At 39.7% G+C, this 19,373-nt stretch overlaps 1 protein-coding gene and 1 long non-coding RNA gene across 6 annotated transcripts in view; one reads left to right on the top strand and one right to left on the bottom strand.

The window, feature by feature from the left end:
- MBP (myelin basic protein) overlaps positions 1-19,373 on the bottom strand; it is a 122,634-nt gene that overhangs the window by 10,494 nt on the left and 92,767 nt on the right. For all 5 annotated transcript variants that reach the window (XM_080378532.1, XM_080378533.1, XM_080378535.1 and 2 more), the window contains exon 4: positions 11,880-12,310. In XM_080378532.1, coding sequence (XP_080234658.1) covers positions 11,880-12,310 — 431 coding nt within the window. The remainder of the gene's footprint in view (positions 1-11,879; positions 12,311-19,373) is intronic.
- LOC308060160 lies at positions 5,056-10,946 on the top strand. Its single transcript, XR_013926624.1, has 2 exons — positions 5,056-10,835; positions 10,872-10,946. It is a non-coding gene; the product is annotated as an uncharacterized lncRNA (long non-coding RNA).

Genomic DNA, 19,373 nt, shown 5'->3' on the forward strand with positions numbered 1-19,373 from the left:
AGTATCCATCTTCATGACTGGCCTTTTAAGTTACATAATTCTGAGGAGAAATGAAATTCAGATACATTGTTCATGAGACTAATTTCCTTAGGAAAAAAATAAGCCAACACAGAGAAGTTCAGCTGCTATTTATCAGCATAATTTCTTTGCATGCTGGTGATATATAGAGATGAACTTTTTAAAAAGCAGGAATTTTTGAATTTTAGTGGGTCTCTGAAATTGGCAGTGTCAAGCAGTCAGTCCTGTTTATGCTTCAGTAGCAGTTCCTACTTTATCACTAGTCCCAAATATCTCGCCAAAATATCCTCTGTTGCCATGATTAGGAAGAGGGAGCCAGTAAGGTATCAACATGCGTTTAGAACAAGTTGCTTCAGCCATGTGTTTGTCTTTTTAATCTATGTTCGATCAAATGAAGCCTTGCATTGCATCTGAACCAGCTGGCTGCCTTGTCTTTAGGATAAATAACATAATAAATATCAGGGCATTGTAGATCTAAATGTCCATCATTAGCAGCGTAAACTGGTCATCATCTAACTGAAAACCGTTACAGTACGTGAAGCAGAGAACTTTTAAATCAGATTTGATTGCATGTAGCCTGCAACTCTGCAGTGGGGTGTGGATTGCCACCAGGCACAGGGAAAAGCTGGGGTAACAGGTTTTTACAATGTATATGAGGTTGAGTTTCCTGAATTTTAGCATTCTAAAAAATCATTAGGTGCAAATAATTAGGCTTATTGAAAAGGTTATCATGTAGTAAATACAAAGTTTATTCTGTCTGTGGTGCCACATGTCAGCGTAGTCTTGTAGTTTGTTCTTTCCATTTTTGGACTCCTAGGGGCAGGGAACAAAATCCACTTTTTTTTTTTTTCTTCCCCCCCCCCTCCCCCCCGAGATTGCTCACCTTCATGATTTCTGAAAATCATTTCCCAAAGAGTAATAACTGATACGGTTAGGTGTTAAAAGTTAAATTTGAATGGATTCAGACAATTCTTTGCTGAATGAAAAACAAATCTGGTTTATCCTGCTAGGATGGGCTACTGAGGTGGTGTTTTATAATTGGATTTTTTTGAATGAGCTCGTCTAGTAGTCATTGCATGTTTCACTAATACATTCAGAAGACCACTGTTTATCTTTAAATACACTTTAAGCACTTGGCCTTAAATAATATTCTTATTAAAAGCTGATAGGAATAAAGCAGAGCAACCGTGTTTTAGGAAGGGGGGAATTTACTTGTTTCTTTGTGTTGCTGGTCTCTACTGCCCGTCAGCTGCGGTGAGCTCTCCCACACCTCTTGCAACATTGTCATAAATTTCTGTCTTAAGACCATTGCCAGCAAAACGCAACCTCGTCTTCCATATGTATATTAGGAAATGTACTTGCAAAGTATAATCCTGAATTCAGAGCCCTTGGGTAGTGTGTCATTTAAAACAGAGATGCCTCTGTTTGTGCCCTTAAAAACAAATTTTAAAAAATAATTCTAGAGTAACTGAGTAGTTTGTAGTCATACACAGTCTTTCTTTAAAAAAAAACACCAAAAAAACCAACCAACCAAAAAACAACCAACCAAAACCAACCAAACAAAACCACCAAACCAGAAAGGACAGAGGACACTCCGCTTTTTCTGTTCCTAGTTAAGTTTATGTTTGACCTTAATTAAGGATCCCTACCAAGTCAGCCCTGCTCTACATTCAAAAAAGCCAAAAAGGAAAGATCCCTTAAGCTGAATAATCTTAATTATTAGAAAATGTTTGCCAGTACTGGAAATCTAAGCAGTGCCTGGGAGATCTGATGACACAGATGCAATTTTCAGCTTCACTGTGAAATGAATAGTTCTAAGGATCAATAATGTAAATAAGAACACTTAAAAATGTATGCAAAATACCCACAGTTATCCGGTAGTGGGGAGTGGTTCAGTATTGGAATGCTTTGCAGCTCTTTCTGGTGATGCACACAGGACAGTTGCATTGTTTTACTGTGCCACCTACCTTACATCTGTTGGCCACTATGACAAAAGAAAAGAGACTAATGTTTAATATAGTGCAAAGACAACATACAGGTATTTTGTCTTAACAGTAGTTATGCGCTGGCATTGCATTCTGTGTTAGCCGTGTACTTCCACAACAAACTAATTAATACAGGTTGTGTCAGTAAATTTAATGTTGTGAAAGAGCTGTTTGGGGAGGGGGGGCAGGAAATTGCCGCTTCTCTTAACGCAGGAAGAAGAATCCATATGTAATTCAGTATGTGCTCCGTTTGGGGCTTTGTGCACGATAATTACATTTCCAATTGAGGTGGAGCTACCTGAGCATTTGCTTTTCAGTGTTCTGTGACAGCAGGCAGAACCCTGTCTCCTGGTGTTTTCTGCGGCGCTTCGTAAGCGTTGAGGGCAGTCACCGGCTGCGCTGCGTTAAGGGGACTTTTTAAAATGCCTTATTATAAGCTCTCGCTGAGAGCTGTCATCTTCCACAAGAGGATTGCTTACAACTGATCACATATGCACACGAATATAAACTCAAAGCTCTAATCACCAATTAGTAGGTGCTATGCATTAGTGACAATAATAGTAATAACTTATTTTTGGTTTGGAGTACTGAATTTATAGCTTTTGCCAATTCCTTTCAGTATCAGTAATATGTAGTTTTGTTGTCTACTTTAGGATGTGAAATGAAAATCTGAAAAGTGTCATGACTGTAATGGCAAAATGCAAATTGATATGAAATATGGAAGCAGCTGATTTAAAATGCAGTTGAACTAAGTAAGTATTTTTACCTTAGTAAGAATGAAAAACAGTGGACATTTTCATGGGTTCAGCGGGTTTCGTGGTTTCCAGTGGGTTGTCTTCACAAGGTACCTAGTGAGTCCCTGTGCATGCTTTCAAAACAAATTACACAAAACCTACAAATTTGAAATTCATATTGATATGAAAAGTACATTCAGATTGCCTTAGAAAACCAAACTGTTCCCCAGCCTACAGGATGTTACGCTTAACCCCCACTGAGAAATTTGCAGCCGTACTGGTAGGCTAAAATTAGCCTTTGAGCGATGCATACTGTTTGTGGGAAGAGCAAGATGAAAGAGCAGCAGGCAGTTTGTAAGCCACTCAGCTGATTTTGTGTTAGTCCTTGAAATGGACTCTGAATCCAAACTTTATGGAAATTCCTACGCAGGTTGAAATTTTCTGTAGTTCGATTTCAGAGCAGTATGCCAAACAGAAATTGAGATGCATCCTTTCAGTGAATATATACACTGGGTTTTTTTTAAAACAAGAGGAAATTCTTTATATACAGTTTGACTGGAGTGATTATGGGAAATCTGATGGGCGTTTGGATACAGTAATTGCTTCATCTGGGGATTTGGAGATGCTTTGTGCGTGGGGCTTTGTGCTCCTGGGTGTAGCTGCCGCTGCATCAGAGCCTTTCAGCGCTGTTACCCAACGTCTGTCTCACCGGGCAGTGGCAGGATATATATAGCACGTGTCGTGTGAGGATGTGTTTCTCCATGCTTGTTCTAGTAGTAATATACCTCCTGTAAACACGCGCTGCTAAGCCAGAGCTGTGTTATACTGGTGTCACTGCTTCCATTTTCATTCATGTACAGCCCAAGCACTGATTTGCTCTCCGCGATGGTGTTTGTTCCAAGCTGTTCACAACTTCCAGATCTGTTTCGGAAAGCGATGGGAATGCTGACCTCTTCCCTTACGGTGGGCTGATGGTGACATTATAATTCATTAGGTAATTCAGCAGGCCTTTCTAATCACTTCAAAAAGGATGAACCACACATCCTTGTAACGGTACTGCTCATTTTTGCTAATGTGTAAATTAAAACAGAAATGAAAATACTTGCTCAGAGTTGCAGAGGAGAATTGGCAGGAAGAGAGCTGTGGAGTCCAGGCGATTCTGCAAGAGATTTTGCCTTCTACTGTTGTGTTGAGATCATTAATACAATCTTTGTCTAGAAACAGGTGGTGAACAAAAAGCAGGAAAACAGATGAACATCTTAGCAGAAAGATGGGAATAAAAAACATGGGAAGAAAGACTAGAGATGACTGAAACGTAAGAAACCCAAGAAAGATGAGAAGATGAAGAAGGAAACAATGGAGAACGCGGACTATCACGAGAGGCAAGTGATAATGATAATCCAGAACCACATTTGTCCATAATCCCCTTACTCCTTAGTTGTGCCTTGATAATTAGGGTTCACAAACTAAAAGGTGAGAGGAAAAAATTACTGAGGGGAAAAAGAATCAGGGCAGTTGTTCAGGGTAGTTCTGTTTTATGATGGGTCCCACTGAGACACTGGTGCCATCACACTGTGGGTTTTTCCCTGTGTCCAATTTATTCTGTTGTTGTGGTGCTTGATAAATGGTTTCAGGGGCAAAACCTGATGCTTTAATTTAGCTTTGCTTTTCTGAAGCATTTTTCTGCCTAGCATTCATCACTTTATTAGAATATTCTTCATGTCAGAGGTTCTTCACCTGCTTGGACACAGTCTCTGGTGCGTATTCGGTGTTGTCCTCTGTGCCATTTTAAGAAGTTGGTATCACCATAGACATCCACCACAGAAACCCAGTGCAAGCCTTTGGCATTTTGGGTTGGTTTTGTTTTGACAGTGATCACCCCAGCAAAAAACAGGTTTTTGGCTAGTAGGTATTCTCAGGGTAGTTTCCGGGGTAGCTTCTGCTACCAACAAATTCATAGCCTTTATGATTTAATTGCACATGCCCAAGAATGAAAGACGTGATAGACTAATATTCAAAATTATGAATTTCTGATAGTCTGTGTGTTTGGTGGAGATGCAGCTGTTGGTGCTGCTACAGCAACAGAACGTAACATTGTGTGTATGGCTACTAGTAAGAAAGCAAAAATTTTTAAAAATTGTAAAAAGGCCCATTTCCTACCGTTTCACATAGTCAAGAAGCTCATACAATAATTATAATATTAATTATATTAATATATAATTAGTAATAATAATTTAAATTATTTGGAACACAAAACTAAATTCCAGATATACACTATTGCTGTACAGCTGCTGGCCAGAAATAAGGTTGTATTAATTTCTGTGAAACACACATTTCTTCTCCCAGGTTGCACACGCTCACCCACCTGCAAACCATTTTATCAGTTCTCATCTTTGAAGGGATTGGCACAATTTTCTTGCTTTTCTGCCTTTAATAGGTAAGCAGATGCCCAGCTGAACTCGTACAGATTGCTGAAAGTACTATTGCCTACATCAGCGTAACTTGGGGAGAGCAGAATAGTAAGGAGAGCTTACCATTAGAAAGTAATTAGGCATGGCATGGTTAATAGCTTATTTCTTTGAAACAAATACTATCACTCGGAGGTAAAATTTCTAGTAACGTAGTCAGTATAACATGGGAGGAGATGGACCACCCAAAGCCTGGGCTTGTACAGTTGCCAAGGCATGTGAATTGTATGGTACATCAGATGTGAAAAAGTAGATCCATGATAAGCAAAAGGTGAACCATAGCTAAGGCTCGTAGTGGGTCTGCAGCAGTAACTCAGTACGTTTTATAAACATTTTTTAAACATTTTTTTAAATTGCTTTGTAAGAAATTCAGTAAAAGCACCTGAAAATGGCAGTGGGGGATTTCTTGTGTAGCTCAGAAATAAACCCAAGTAACTATTCAGAGTGAAATGAGTAACGGAACCTGTCTAGTCTAACTGGAGGCCATTTCAGCAAGGTGTGAGGTGTTTTGCGTCAGTACATAAGATGCAATCCAGCAGTTGTCGCTAATGGTACGTGATGATGGAGGGTACAAGACAAGGTCAGGAAAAAATCTATTAACTTTTGCCTCAATTTTCCATTGGGCAGCATTTACCATTGTGCAGTCTCACAACGGCTGAAGATCAAAGTCATTAATTGTGGCATTTTAGGATGGAAAGTGCTAAGGATAATGCGGTTCATTTGCAAGGAGCTAATTTATGTGATGGGAAACACCACCACCCCCCCTTAACAGATTTTAATAGAAAGCTATTCCTTATTGTTAAGTTTGGTTTGTATAAATACAATGAGAAAAATCTGATGTTAGGTAGAGAAAATCCTCATGCTAAATTTTTAATACATCTATTTGACAGTTACATGAGTTTAGGGGTTCCTGCCTGCCCCTCCCACTTGTTTAAACAAACACCCCCCTGGGGTGCAGCGTAGTAAAATTAAATCCAGACCTTATTCTCAGCTGGGCTGTGGTACTGGGCAGTTGAAAAACGGAGGAATTGCTGCCAAACAGCCAAGGCCGGTTCCCTCCAAAAGACCCCAGAGCTGCTGCCGCTGCCTCTCCCGTGGCCGTGGCTCTGTGCTGCCCCTGTGCCGAGGCACAGGCAAAGCCTATGGGCGAGCCTGCAACTTCACCAGGCACTCCGGAGAATCCTTGGAGCTCTTCCTTCCTCAGAGCGTGCTCTTAGGTCTTTCTTAAACAGATTATTATTATATATCCATATTATATATATATCCACCAGTATACTGGTGGATAGAAGGATCTAGAAATAGTGTAGCCAAGACTGAACAGGAAGATACTTTTAGAAGTTTAATGAAAAGGGGAAATCTTCTTTGCTATAGACCGATTAGAAAAAGTGATCTTTAAAATGCTTCAGTTGATTAATTAGTATTTTAGCCTAAACATGTTACTAAATACATTTCTCAACTTCAGAGGCAAAAAGACACCATATAAAAGACAGCAAAAGCAGTGGGGCGCATAGGTTTTTCCTGTCTACCCAGTCATGATTCTTCAACTTCCAATACAAATCCATGAGCCCCAACTATTTCATCCCATTTCTGAACAAACCCTCCTGCCGTGCCGCTGCTGCTGGGCTGAGCACAAAGCATCACTAACACAGTGATATTAACTTGCTCTTCTAAGCGTCACTTACAGAGCGTTTACCCCAGTCTGAGTTCCGAATTCCTTCCTCTTATAGTTTGTAATAATTGCTTCAAGGAGTAATTTCCTTGAAAATGCAAGAGATAATGCAACGGAACTAATACTATGTCAATTATTAAGGATGTATAACACATATATGGTCATACGTGTGTGAAATGAACATATAAAAATCAGTCCTGTATAATGTTGGCTCCTAAGCCTTCTACTTAGGATGTGCTATGTGGTACTCACCTGTTGATACTTGCTTGTTTTGCACAATTTACTGTTTTTTAATACAGTCAAATCTAAAGCGCTCAGAGGCCTACCATACAAATGAAATGAGCTTTAATCAAACTGGCAGTTGATACACAAATTCATTTTTAGGTCGTTCATTACTACCTGCTATGAACGATTGGGGCTAGGTCCAGTTTCCTTTATCATAAAGCAAGAACACCAGATGCAGTGGCTTCATTATTGAAAACCTAGTCATTCCCTTACAGAAGGCAAGCTTTATTGATTTCTGTCCAGTAAACTGTTCTAACTGAACTTTGCAGAAGGACATACAGCCTCCTTTAATGATCTGAAACCCCATCATGTACTACGAAGTAGTTTGTTGCAATTTCTGTTAATGGATTAAAGTACTGAAAACAAATTAAAGCATTAGTACACCGGTTTTGTGATGTAAACAGTTTAATGAATACATAAAGCACATATAAAGCAAAAGATTAAAACAAAATTATTGTTACAATCACCATAAACCATATAAAAAAATTTTTACAAGCATATTGCTTGGACAGCAGGTTTTATAAAACAATTTATCACGAGCAATACCACTCCCTGAAAACTAAGACTTGGAAATAAAAATCACAGTAAGTATTTACTTAAATCACATCATATACTAGTCAAGACTACCATTGATTTAACTACTTTTCAAAGTCTCCACGGTGCTGTAGTATACATTAAAGCTTGCACAAGAAACGTGAATAGAGTTCAAGTGCAAAAAGAAAAAAGATGCCTGGATATTCTGATTAATGTTATCTGACTATGTTGTTATTTAAAACCGTGGTCCCTAAATGCATTGCCTGTGCGTGTTTATCACAACCCTTTTTGTTGGTCCCCATTACAGAACTGCTTAACTCTGGGGTGAGTTTAGAACTGCTTTTTTTCAGAAATGCTGATCCTAAACCATGGTTCTGCTCAACTTGAGAAGAACTTCAGCCCAGTACTGCTCACACCTTGTACCTGTCTGTAGGAAGGAGAAGCCCTGTGTCCACCTTCCATATTTCTTGTACCCAAACACTTATATATTGGGAAAGAAATACAGGAGCAAGGCTTCATACAGGCAACAGGAGAACATGAGAAGACTGCATACAAAACTGAAGCAAAATGTAAAAGAAAAACTTACTTTCACCAAGTCTGGCCTCAGCCTATTTACTGTCACTCACAATGTTTTGATTTGTTGCATGTGTGTCACAAATGTAGTTTAAAGTTTAGTACGTTAATGCATGATGTTAAACCAGGACTGGAAAGTTTTTGTTTCACAATGCAAACTTTAGTAGAAAAAAAAAAAATATAACCAAAAGAATTACAAAAGCATAAACAACTGCATAAAAGAAACAAAACAGCACTCGGTACATTTTGAAATTGAATACAGATTAATATCTAGGAGGCATAAGAAAGACTCGATCGTTTTAACAAACTTTCTTACATGCTTTACAAATGTTTAGATAAATGTGAGATTAGAAAGGAAATAATTTATAGTTACACTACTCTCTTGCATGCTTTTTAAAATGTCTGCAGTGCAGTTTCTGTCACCCTTTTAAATTCTTCTTTAATACCATAAAGTTTATGCTGTGCACAACACTAGCTTTGTTTGGAATATTCTACCTTAAAAAAATCCTTAAAGGTACAAAATTCAAGCTGTCTTTCATTTGAGTTTCAGTTATCTCAAATCTTGATGGGGCAGGGGTTGGGGGAACAATGGCAAATGCATTTGCTGCCCTCTTAGAGGTGGAGGAGTATTTCTGTATATGCCAGTATTTCTATTTTTATTTACTCCCGTGGGACTCCCATACACTTTTAATGTAACTTTAGAATTCCAGGGTAAGGAAGAACCTGCTCCACAGGAGAAAAGGAGGCGATGAAACAGTCCCTGCTTTGTTCCTACCCTACCTTTCCCTGCACAACAGTGAGTATTATTCATTAATGTACTTTTCAGCTATGGATGCAAGATGAAAATGCCTCCACAAAGAATTTTATAATGTGTTTTGCTTGAATGTCAGCCCTAAATCTGTACAAAGAGCAAGTGTTGTCCTTGCATTCCAGTGCTTGCTGGTGTGGGTAGATGAGATGGACGCTCCCACTGGGGCACAGGCTGGCTGAAAAAGGAAGATTGTAAGAGAGGCAGCTGCAGAATTGCTTTGAAATGCTTCAAAAAATGATCAGAAACAAGTGCAAGCTAATGAACACTGCAGCTCTAGGAACTTTTCAATTTCAAGCCTTACGAATTTCATCATTTAAGGTGCTTTTCATGCTATCTCATTTAGCTAAGACTTGTTTACTTAGTGGAGTCTGGAAAACTGCGAAGGGACTTTATTTCAGCTCACCCATTAACACCTTCATTATCAGTACTCTTGACGCTCTACAAAATTCAGCAAGTGACAGGTGTTTAGGGTTTAAGCACAAATAAGACTATTAGCCATCTAGACTTCCTCTGTATACACATGTATAAATAAATGACACCACAAGCCTTCCTTGATACAGGAAACCTGAAGGCATTGATTCAAAGGTTAAATAAATAATAGTTGAAATAACTGTCTGTGCCACTTGTTCAATGTTTTCTGCACTGAAGCCCTCCTACAAGAGAGCTTCCTAGGACATTTTTCACGCATCAGTATTATCATTGTGTGAAATAGTGCTAGAGATGCTTTAGGACTTCTAGGGCCAATATGACTGAGTTTTGCCAAGGTAATAAAAACTTCTCTGTGCTTCCAGCTGAGATCTGCAAGTCAAGACTCTGTAGCATTATATCTAGCTGTTCTTAAAAATACTACTTGTGCTAGGTAAAAAAAAAAGTTAGTATTGTCCATAATTCTGTACTGTTTTGCAGACATTTAAGTGCTTCGAAATAAGTTTACTGAACAGCAGAGGTAAGACAGATGATATCCTGTCCTCGCATACATAATTACATAGAGATCTTCGAATCATAGTGATTGTGTTCATGCCAAAGGATGAAATACAGAATCTGTACAACTTGCAGCCATTTTTTAAGTCATCTCTACTAAAAAGTGAGTTGGTTGGTTTATTTTATTGCTAAGCAAGAACGTACATACCTCTCTATATTCTGTATGCAGAATCTTAAGTTTTTGGTATTGTTTCCTTGGTGTATAAAGAGCATTTCATATACCATTTTTCATTGAGTAACATAGTATATGAATAAAACAGCAAGAGTTGAGCTGGCCAACCAGATTCCAGAAAATAGCAGTGCTGGGAACAGTCTGTGGTATTTGCAGAAAAGTGGTTTTCTTCATTCTCACAGCAACTGTTTGTTGCACGTATGAACATTACTTACAGAAACAACTGCATAATTGCTAAATCTTTGCCATAAGCATTACAGGCCCCAGTTTGTAAATGTGAGAAACAAAAAAAGACCAAAATACACAGCTTGCATAGTACTGGCTTCTGCTTTTAGTTTCTAGAGTATTTTTCACCCACTGGTCTATACATTACAACAACTCTTTAGGGAAGGCCTATTATACACTGTGCTTCCAGGTACAGAGCTGTGAAGTACACTGACAGCCTGCAGCTGTCATATAGATGATAAACCATTGCTAAACCACACAGAGGGTAGTATCTGCCGTGTCCCAGTGCAACACTATGAGACAGCCGATTTGGGAAAGCTGCACCTGATGACCCATCCTGGCAGGCATCACAAGCTAGAGCTACTGCACAGACAGCAAAGGTTGTCAAAGCTAGAGCTACTGAACAGACAGCAAAGGTTGTCAAAGGTTAGTGAAAAATTTGGGTCTAGTCAGCAACTATGACCTTTTTTTTTTTTTTTTTTTTTTTCAACGCACAACTTGAGCAACTGGATCAGACAACATATTCAGCAAAAACAAAGGTTTTACAGCCCCTAGGGCAGTTCCATTCAAATGCTTATGTAGTGTGCGAACACACAAACACAAGATTCCACTTATCGCTACATGGCAAAGGGGACAGTAAAAATATCTCAAACTTTGCCACTCACAGCACTGAACTAACATGCCGTCAGAGGCGGCAGGTTAATCCTGGAAAAGGAAAGAATTCAAGTAATAGTCTTTCGTCAATACCTTGTTTTCAATTCATAATGAATAAATGGCTTGTTACACGATTTCTAACATGAAATGCTCGGAATAGAAATCCTTACTTCTAGCCAGAATAAAAGCAGCTGGACTGTTTTGTACACCTGGAGTTCAGAAGCTATCTGTCAAGCCAGCTCCTCAGCAATGCTATTGCCCACCTTAAAACATGTTCTTGCGCCAGCAGGCTGAGAATCTGGCCACAGTTGTGGGTTTTTTTTCACCCCTAACATCTATTTCCAAGTCTGTCCCATCCCCCAAACTACATGGAGATTGTCTTGCATTTAGTGCTGTCATCCAGCTCCATTTTGCAGATATTTAAGAACACACAAAAGCAGACTGAAGTTTCTCTAAATGGCACGGCATACAAATGCATACAATGTACCATATTAAATGTTCATAAAAATTTCTCTCAGTAACATTTCTAAAGCCACCTGGATTTCTAATACTCCTTGTTACTACCCAGAATAGCTCCACTTGTTGCCCAGATCTATGCTTTTTTTGTTGTTGTTTTCAGTTTAAAGCCAAACATTAAGTTACACATCTGCAAGTACTATCTTGCTGGCTAAGTCAACTCTTGCATTATAGCAGTTTTAGTCCCCCCCCTTCCTTTTTAATTGTACTTTATTTTGCTGTAGCTGTGCAGTTCTCTACTCCTCAGAGCTCACCTTGCCCGAGCCCCGCCGGGGAACATGTCTTTCACCTCCAAAGAATCTGCCCAGCGAGTCAAGTAGACCCGAGTCTCTGTGCCTTGGCGATCCGTGTCTGGCATGGTCTGTAGTGCTTGCAGATGCCATTTTTGATCCGTGCCGGAAAGAGGAGCGTTTTTGTGAAGCCATCAAATCCGAATTCTCTGAAGCTGCTGCACTGTCCTCTTGGATGGTCTGTAGCTCGTCTGACTCTGAGGGCCGATCTTTGAAGGTGTTGTCCTCTCTTCCTGGGGCATCTCGGGAAAAGAGGCGGATCAAGTGGGGGCGACCAGTTGTGTCAGCTGGGTTGGCCTCAGGCCAGGCATTCTTCGGGTCTGCTGTGCCTTTGGAGTCTGTCACCGCTGGGCTCTTCGTGGAGGTCCCATTGTTCTGGTTCACATCTGCCTCTCCTGCAAACAACAAGGATGAGATATGAATACAGGCCTGTGAAAAACAGCCCTGGAACAATGCTGCTTTCATTCCCTTGCCTTGAGATGCTCATTTCATACAAAACCCGTAATATGTGCAGTTGTAATGAAACTATGTTCTCTACCAGCCTTTAAGAACATTAAGCTATCTTGGAACTGAAACCAGGATGATGTTCTCACACAAAATTTGCAGTAGTTCTAGGTGGTTTTTTCATTGAACACATTTCTAATTAGATCAATAGGTTTTTCGAAGCACAACTGAAACTAACTTTATTTGCGTGGAAGTCTCACTGATGAGGAGGCTTTCAGTGAACAGTCAGAATTCCCGTACTTTCCCTTGAGGACTACAACTCTAAAATGGTGCCATTTTTCTCCAAAACAGGAAAAACCACCCAATAAATAATTACAGCAACACTGCAGGACTGTGCCTTCTGAAGTGCAGGCTCCCTCTCCATAATGTCAGAGCTTTTGTACCCGAAGGTTTTGTCCCCATCTGGAATCCCTTGCTCACACTTGATTGATTGATATTGAAGTTAAACGAGGGGAGGCTTTTTTCACTGTTTAAATTGTATTCACTTTAAAAAAGGCAAAGAACGCTAAACTGCAATTTCTGCTTGGCCTCCCATGACAGTTTTTCTCCATATACGGTCCTGAAACTCGGCACACGAGGTCCTAGCACTGATGCTGAAGGCCTATAGCAAAACTGTCTGATTTGCATTTAGTGCTTGTGAGATCTTGACAAAAACAATTATCAGAAACCAATGAGCTTTTAGGCAAGAAAGGTGCAGAGACAGACCTCTATGGTGTGAGATGTCTGCTGCTTTCTCCACAGTTGTGTTCTGAAGCCCACAGTAAAATACCTGAAAAGAATCAGCTGCAGCACACTTTAACACCGAACCTGTAGTAGCTCCTTGTATCAGTGACAAAAAGATTTATGGAGGGGTTTATTAGTCTATACTATTACTTGTACTGTTCTAATGGAAACTGCACCCACTGAGGAATACGTCTTATCTCCACAAAATACCAAAAGAATATTACTAGGTCATTGCCTGAGAAGCAACCTTCAGAGCAGACACCTCCCACACACTCCCTCTCTGTCAGAAATGTCTTTTGCAGTTAACTGGGCTCAAAAATTTCACAAGTAGCACTTAGTCAGATGTTATCTTTAGGGTCCTCTAGTTACTTCATTACATCCCCATTTGATCTGGTCCTTGTTGCCATGGGAGGGATAGGTTCTGGCAAAGACTTATGTTTTCAAAGTACTCTGGGTTCAAGTATTTTGCTGATTCACCAGAGCGATTTTCGACTTGACGTAGTCATTTTATATGATTTCGCCCACCCACAGGGCACTAAAGAAACCTTTTTTCAGGCTGAGAATAAATCTGAAATAATTTTATGGATAATGACACAAGACAGCAATGATGGCCTCAGCAAATATATACTGGTAATTAGGTTACAATTTGTTGTAATCAGTCAGTCTGCTACAGTTTTTCATAGAATAACGATGTGCAGTTTTGCTGTGTAACTTTTTTTCTTTCTTCTGTATAAACTACCTAGAAAATGTTGAGGAACTTCAAGAAAATTTTCTTCAGTTAAGACATCTGAAAGTATTTCTTGGGAATGCAATGATTTAACCTATGGTAATGGTCACTGAAGACCTCATCAGCATGGAAAAGGAAAATATTTCTTGGCAGCTTCAGGACTGGGGTTTTCCTGAAAAGATAGTTTCAAACTTATCAAAAACTATTCAAGTCCCAAAATTATTTTCTTAATCAAACAAAAGAGAAACTAAGATGGATATATGAGCTTTCTAATACTGCAAAAGATTTTAAACAGCAACTCTAAACCTAGATTCTATACCATAATACAAATCCATTCAAGGACAGAAAAAGAAAAACAAACAAAAGAGCTATTGTATATAATTAAATGCATTAACAAAACACCAGAGCATCTGCATACTAATATTTTTTACAACAGTTGTTCTTTGTGTCAGTGAATACGGGTATTGGTAAGCAGCAAAGAAGGGTATTTGTGCCACAAAAGTAGCTTCTCCCAATGCACACGCAGTGAGCTATAAAGTAGAAATCTTTCTGTATGATTTATTTCAGTAATGAAAGCACACATTTAAGTTTTCCTCTGGATTTTCTGCATGCTCTAGTCTTCTCTAATACTTAAAAATATGTAACAGAGAGATGTTGTTAATATTTGAGCTAACTACTCAAAGTCTTCAAGTGCATCTAGCGAGACAGATCACTTTAAATAATGTCTTAAGGATATCCAGAATTAATGGCGCATGTAAACATATGCTTATTTGTTCATTTAAAAAACAAATATTTAGACAACTTCTATTAAAAACCATTATAAATGCTGTCCATATGATACCAATATGCTTTTTTTTTGTTTCTGCCTGCAAGATGAAGCGCTGTTGTTAATTAATTTAAAAAAAAGCTGCCCAGGGAGGAAGAGGTCTTCAGGCATTATTTTTTTTAAACCCTTCTAAAATGTGTTGAAGAGTCAGTACAGCAGAACGCATTGCCATAGGCATTAGCAGAAGGCTATTAAAGCATTGTCTATTCATATTTAAGTGAGTAAAGTCACTGAAAGCTGTGCAAGTGAGACCATGAGAAAAGCACATCCTCACATTAACCCAAAAGCAGCAGGAGGGAGCCAGATGCCACGCAGGGATTTGGCACTGCAGGCGTGGCTGAGGGCCACTGCCAAAGGCAACGCCACCTTTCCACTTCCCCTCGCCCTGTGCAGCTCCGGAGCCTGCTGCTGGCACGATTTTCCCTGTGCATGTTCGTCAGAGTGAACAAGCCATTTGTTCCCTCTATACACAGTGACTCCCAAAACGAAGGAATATAGGTGGACTAAAAATTCTTAACAGTCGTTAATGAAACAATATTAAACCCAACCCGCCCATTTCTCACTGGTCACTGTGGTAGCCCCTCCTTGTATATAAAGCCTGTAGTCATCTTCCATGCAAAGGACAACCTGGAAAGAGGTTGTTAAAGAGTTTTAATGTGTTAAAATAAAAAAAAAAAAAAAGGACTACAAGTTTTTCATCTCCTCCCACTCCTTCCCAGTCTTGCTTTCTTGCAGATACTTGTAATTCCTCTCACATTCTTACTGCTGCTCCCTCTACAAATGCTGTAAAATAAATGAGGAAAATGAAGCTGATAAAAGCTGAAGCATGTTTCCCTTCCGTGGCTTCTCAAGAGAGGCTTAGTTCAACAGAGTCACAGCGTACTGCAAAATATGATTGTAATAGTACATAAGAGCAGCTTAAATATTTGTACAAAATCTTAAGAATTAAATGTTACTTACTTGTTACAAACACCATAAAGTACACTAATCAAATTTATAACACCAAATATTTAATATATTTTATCATAACTAAGACAGCTGTGACGGATCACTGATTTCCTTTTTCTTGGCTGCCTTAGGGTATAAAGATGAAAATTATTTCGCTTAACTTTAGGGACCTTTTGAGTCAACTTTTCATTTTAGATTAAGTCATGCATCTTTATAAAGCAGTGCTCTTCAGTATTTGAAATACAACTTGTATTTGTCCTTTTCTATTTTTTTTGTCCTTTCTCTTCTATAAGATGACAACTGGATAGTTAGATATCATACAGTAAAGTTCTCAATTCTGAGTCAACTGTATTTCAGTATGTTTACTGAAATGCTGGTAATAAAATATTAAGTAAAACATCTGGAATTTTGTACTGATTTACCTGGGTTTAGTCACTTGAACAACAAAAGGACACGCTTAAAAATTACGCAGCTTTGTAACGCCTAAGATTTCAAGATCTTCAGTAAGCTGTAGTAGCAAGGCGTATGTGCAGTGTATCAGGAACAGTTTGCCCTGCATTATCTAAGAGGCTGAAAACCACTATTCTGCAACATGTGGCTTTTAGTAACATTCGTGGCAATATCGGGACATTTGAAAGAATGAAAAGGTCAGAAAAAGCACATCCATCATTACTTACATATAAGCTGCAGTTGAGGATATCTGGGTTCCAACTCTACTGTTGCCCAACATTTTGCCTTTCCTTTTCATGCGGTGAAGTTCTCCATAAACAGGACCTTTAAGGAATTGTTTTGCAGGAAGTACAGCATAAGGCACCGCTGGGAGCCCTAATTCAGCTCTGTCTTTGGATACCGTCACAAAGCCACACTTCCACTTCTGCTGCACTATCACACACCTCACCCCAAACTCTAACATTCTGGAATAGATGGGACAATGGAACTTTGGATGCACGTGTAAATGAGGAGACAGAACATGCAGCAGTAATTACACACTAACCTACTACAGGAGCCAGGATCAAATAAAAATCAGGCCAATTTAACACTGAATTTCCTTGGAAAAAGGATCCAACTACTTGGTGCTCAACTGTGTCAAGTATCAAAGGCAAAGTGCTGCAAAAACTGTTCATCCTGCAGGCTGGTGCTGGTCATCCAACCAGAAACAGCAAGGCCAGCCCTGACTTCCAACCAGAGCCCTGCCGCTGCACCCAGGAGTGCTGCACGGCTCAGCATGCAGCGGGAGCACCCACTGATCAGACGGAAAGGAGAAAAGGGCATGAAAGAATGGGTGCAAACCAGTAAACTGGTGCACAGAAAGGTTCAGCAAACAAGGCTGCGGATCTCCTGGTCATTTGCCAAGTGGCTTTAAAAACTACAGGAGTTTCCAATCGACATGCTTGAGGAGGTTCCACTGCCTCCCTTGAGCACCAGCGAGAGGTACGACCCAGTTCCTGGCTTGGACTTGCACTGCAGCGCAGCTCACAGTAGAACGGACTGTCTACAGCCATTAGGCTTCATTACAGAAGTATTTGGAGAGAGGGAGGAAAGAATTATGTCTGCATTGTTAAATCTGAACTGCAAATCTTTATTTATCCTCATTATGCTAAGAGATTGCAGACAAAAAGTGGTGCTCAGCCTAACTTCACTAATATGGTTAGAAGGCAATATGCCATCAGACATTTCACTTCACAGATCTAATTACTGGGTTTGTCTGATGCTTGTCAAACTGTTGGAAATGAATTTTGAACAAATATTTCTGTTTGGAATCGATGGCATGCAGCATAATTGTGAAACAAACAGTTGGTCATAGCTCTGAACACAACTAGAACCAATCTGCCGGTGCATTTAGCCTTTACACAAAGATTTTTCCCATTTGCTAACAGAATGAATGCAGAGAGAAATGCCAGTGTGTCTCATAATACAGATTCACATGCGTTTAACACTTCTACTGCAGTTAGCCAAGAGTTTGCTTCCACTACAGCCCACTGCCCTCCCTCCTCCTTGCCAAAGCTTATAACTTTCAGGGAAAAAATTCCACCCAAAGGCAAATTTTCTCTATAGCTCCAGAGTAACCGAAGGAAGAGTATTTTTCTGCACAAGACACTCAGCTTTTCCTATGGGCTAACGAAGCTGTAGACCAAACCACCACAGAAATGAGCAGCCATCTGCTAAGCATAACATGCACTCCTTTGACTTTCTTCCCTCACTGCATACATTAGACCTTACAGAGCATATAAGGCTGTTACAGACAAGAATAAAGGTTGTAAGGGTGTTTCCATTCCACTGAGCTGAGTACACTTCTACACTGATCTGATGAAGCACTTAACAAGGGGTCTGTCATGGCACAATTTTCCTTACAATCATCCATAGTACTAAAAATACAGTAAAAAGTGGAAAACCCCACTTGACCCACTATAGACTCCTGAATACCTGAATACTGAATACAAAGTTGTATTTACTTCTGTTGAACTAAGCTGAATAAAAGACCAAGTTTAGTTCTGTACTGCATCTTGGCTCAGTAAAGATCACTGGCTAAGCCTGCTGGAAAGGATCACGCTGCTCTTGGTAAAGGCACCACACATCGTTAGAGCTGACATTTAGAGACCACATTGCTGTGGCCAGATGAATGAAACTTCCACTTAAAATTGTACAAGAAGAGCCTAACGATTACTGCTTTCCCTGAATCCCTGATACCTTGTTGGAATATCAGTTCTCAGCTGTTCTCGGCAGGCAGCGTTATGCCCCTTGAGAGCTACTGCCAGACTGAAAAACAACAGGTCAAACAGGATCTATAACTGCAAGACCCTCCCTAATGCCAAAGCCTTGGCACAGTTGCTTTCAGACCCATGAAAGATCTCATCTCTCCAAGCCCTCCTCGGCAGCCTCCCGCTGAAGAGCAGCCACTGAGGAGCAGAGCTTGGCCTTGCAGCAGAGCTCGCTCGAAAACACAGAAATGTTTTGTAGAGAGAAGGGAAGTGCCAGTTCACATCCTCTTATGGAAATGCCTGTCTTTGCAGGTTTAGCAGGAGAAAGGAGTGACGCTACGTCTGTATTTTTTATGCTCATATTTTGAAGGAAATAAATACTGCATCCACTCAGGTAGAAAAGGAATTTGTACTTTTTAGCCTAAAACTATGCTGTAGGAAAAAAATTACAATTGCATAGGAGAACGACAGTTCCTTCAGATACTACTTACTACGTATGAAAAAATAAACACAATTCTTCTCACTTAATTTCTGATAATAACCTAAAATATATTCCAGATCTGCTGAAAAAAAACCTCAAACACTTGACATACTTCAGCATCAATTCACAAGTAGCTGTTTTACTAGGTAAAAGACCCAGTAAAATCCCTCCTGAAATGACTAACAACCTTGTTTCCAAGGGGCCAGTCGAAAAACTTGCTGGCTGCCAAAGGTGTCTGTAACACTAGTGCTGTTCTTTTGACACCGGCAGAAATAAGCCTTCCAAGCTGACCTGACAGTTTCTTCTCAGTTGCCTCAGCACAGCAGACACTAGGTCTTGTTGTCATCCTGAGATGTACCATTTTCAGGACCTCCCTCAGCTACATGGAAAAGACTTCTCAGAGCTCAAGCAGGAAGCAGAGCTGGAAAAAAAATCTATCCATGAAGTAGTTTATCCTGAAGGTTGCCAGTGTAAGAGAGGTAATCTGCTAGAAACATTCTCTACTACACACAGTTGCTGTTGATCTGTATAATCAAAGTCATCAACACCC

The sequence above is a fragment of the Falco punctatus genome (assembly GCF_963210335.1).
Source record: "Falco punctatus genome assembly, chromosome: 3".
Classification (NCBI taxonomy): domain Eukaryota; kingdom Metazoa; phylum Chordata; class Aves; order Falconiformes; family Falconidae; genus Falco; species Falco punctatus.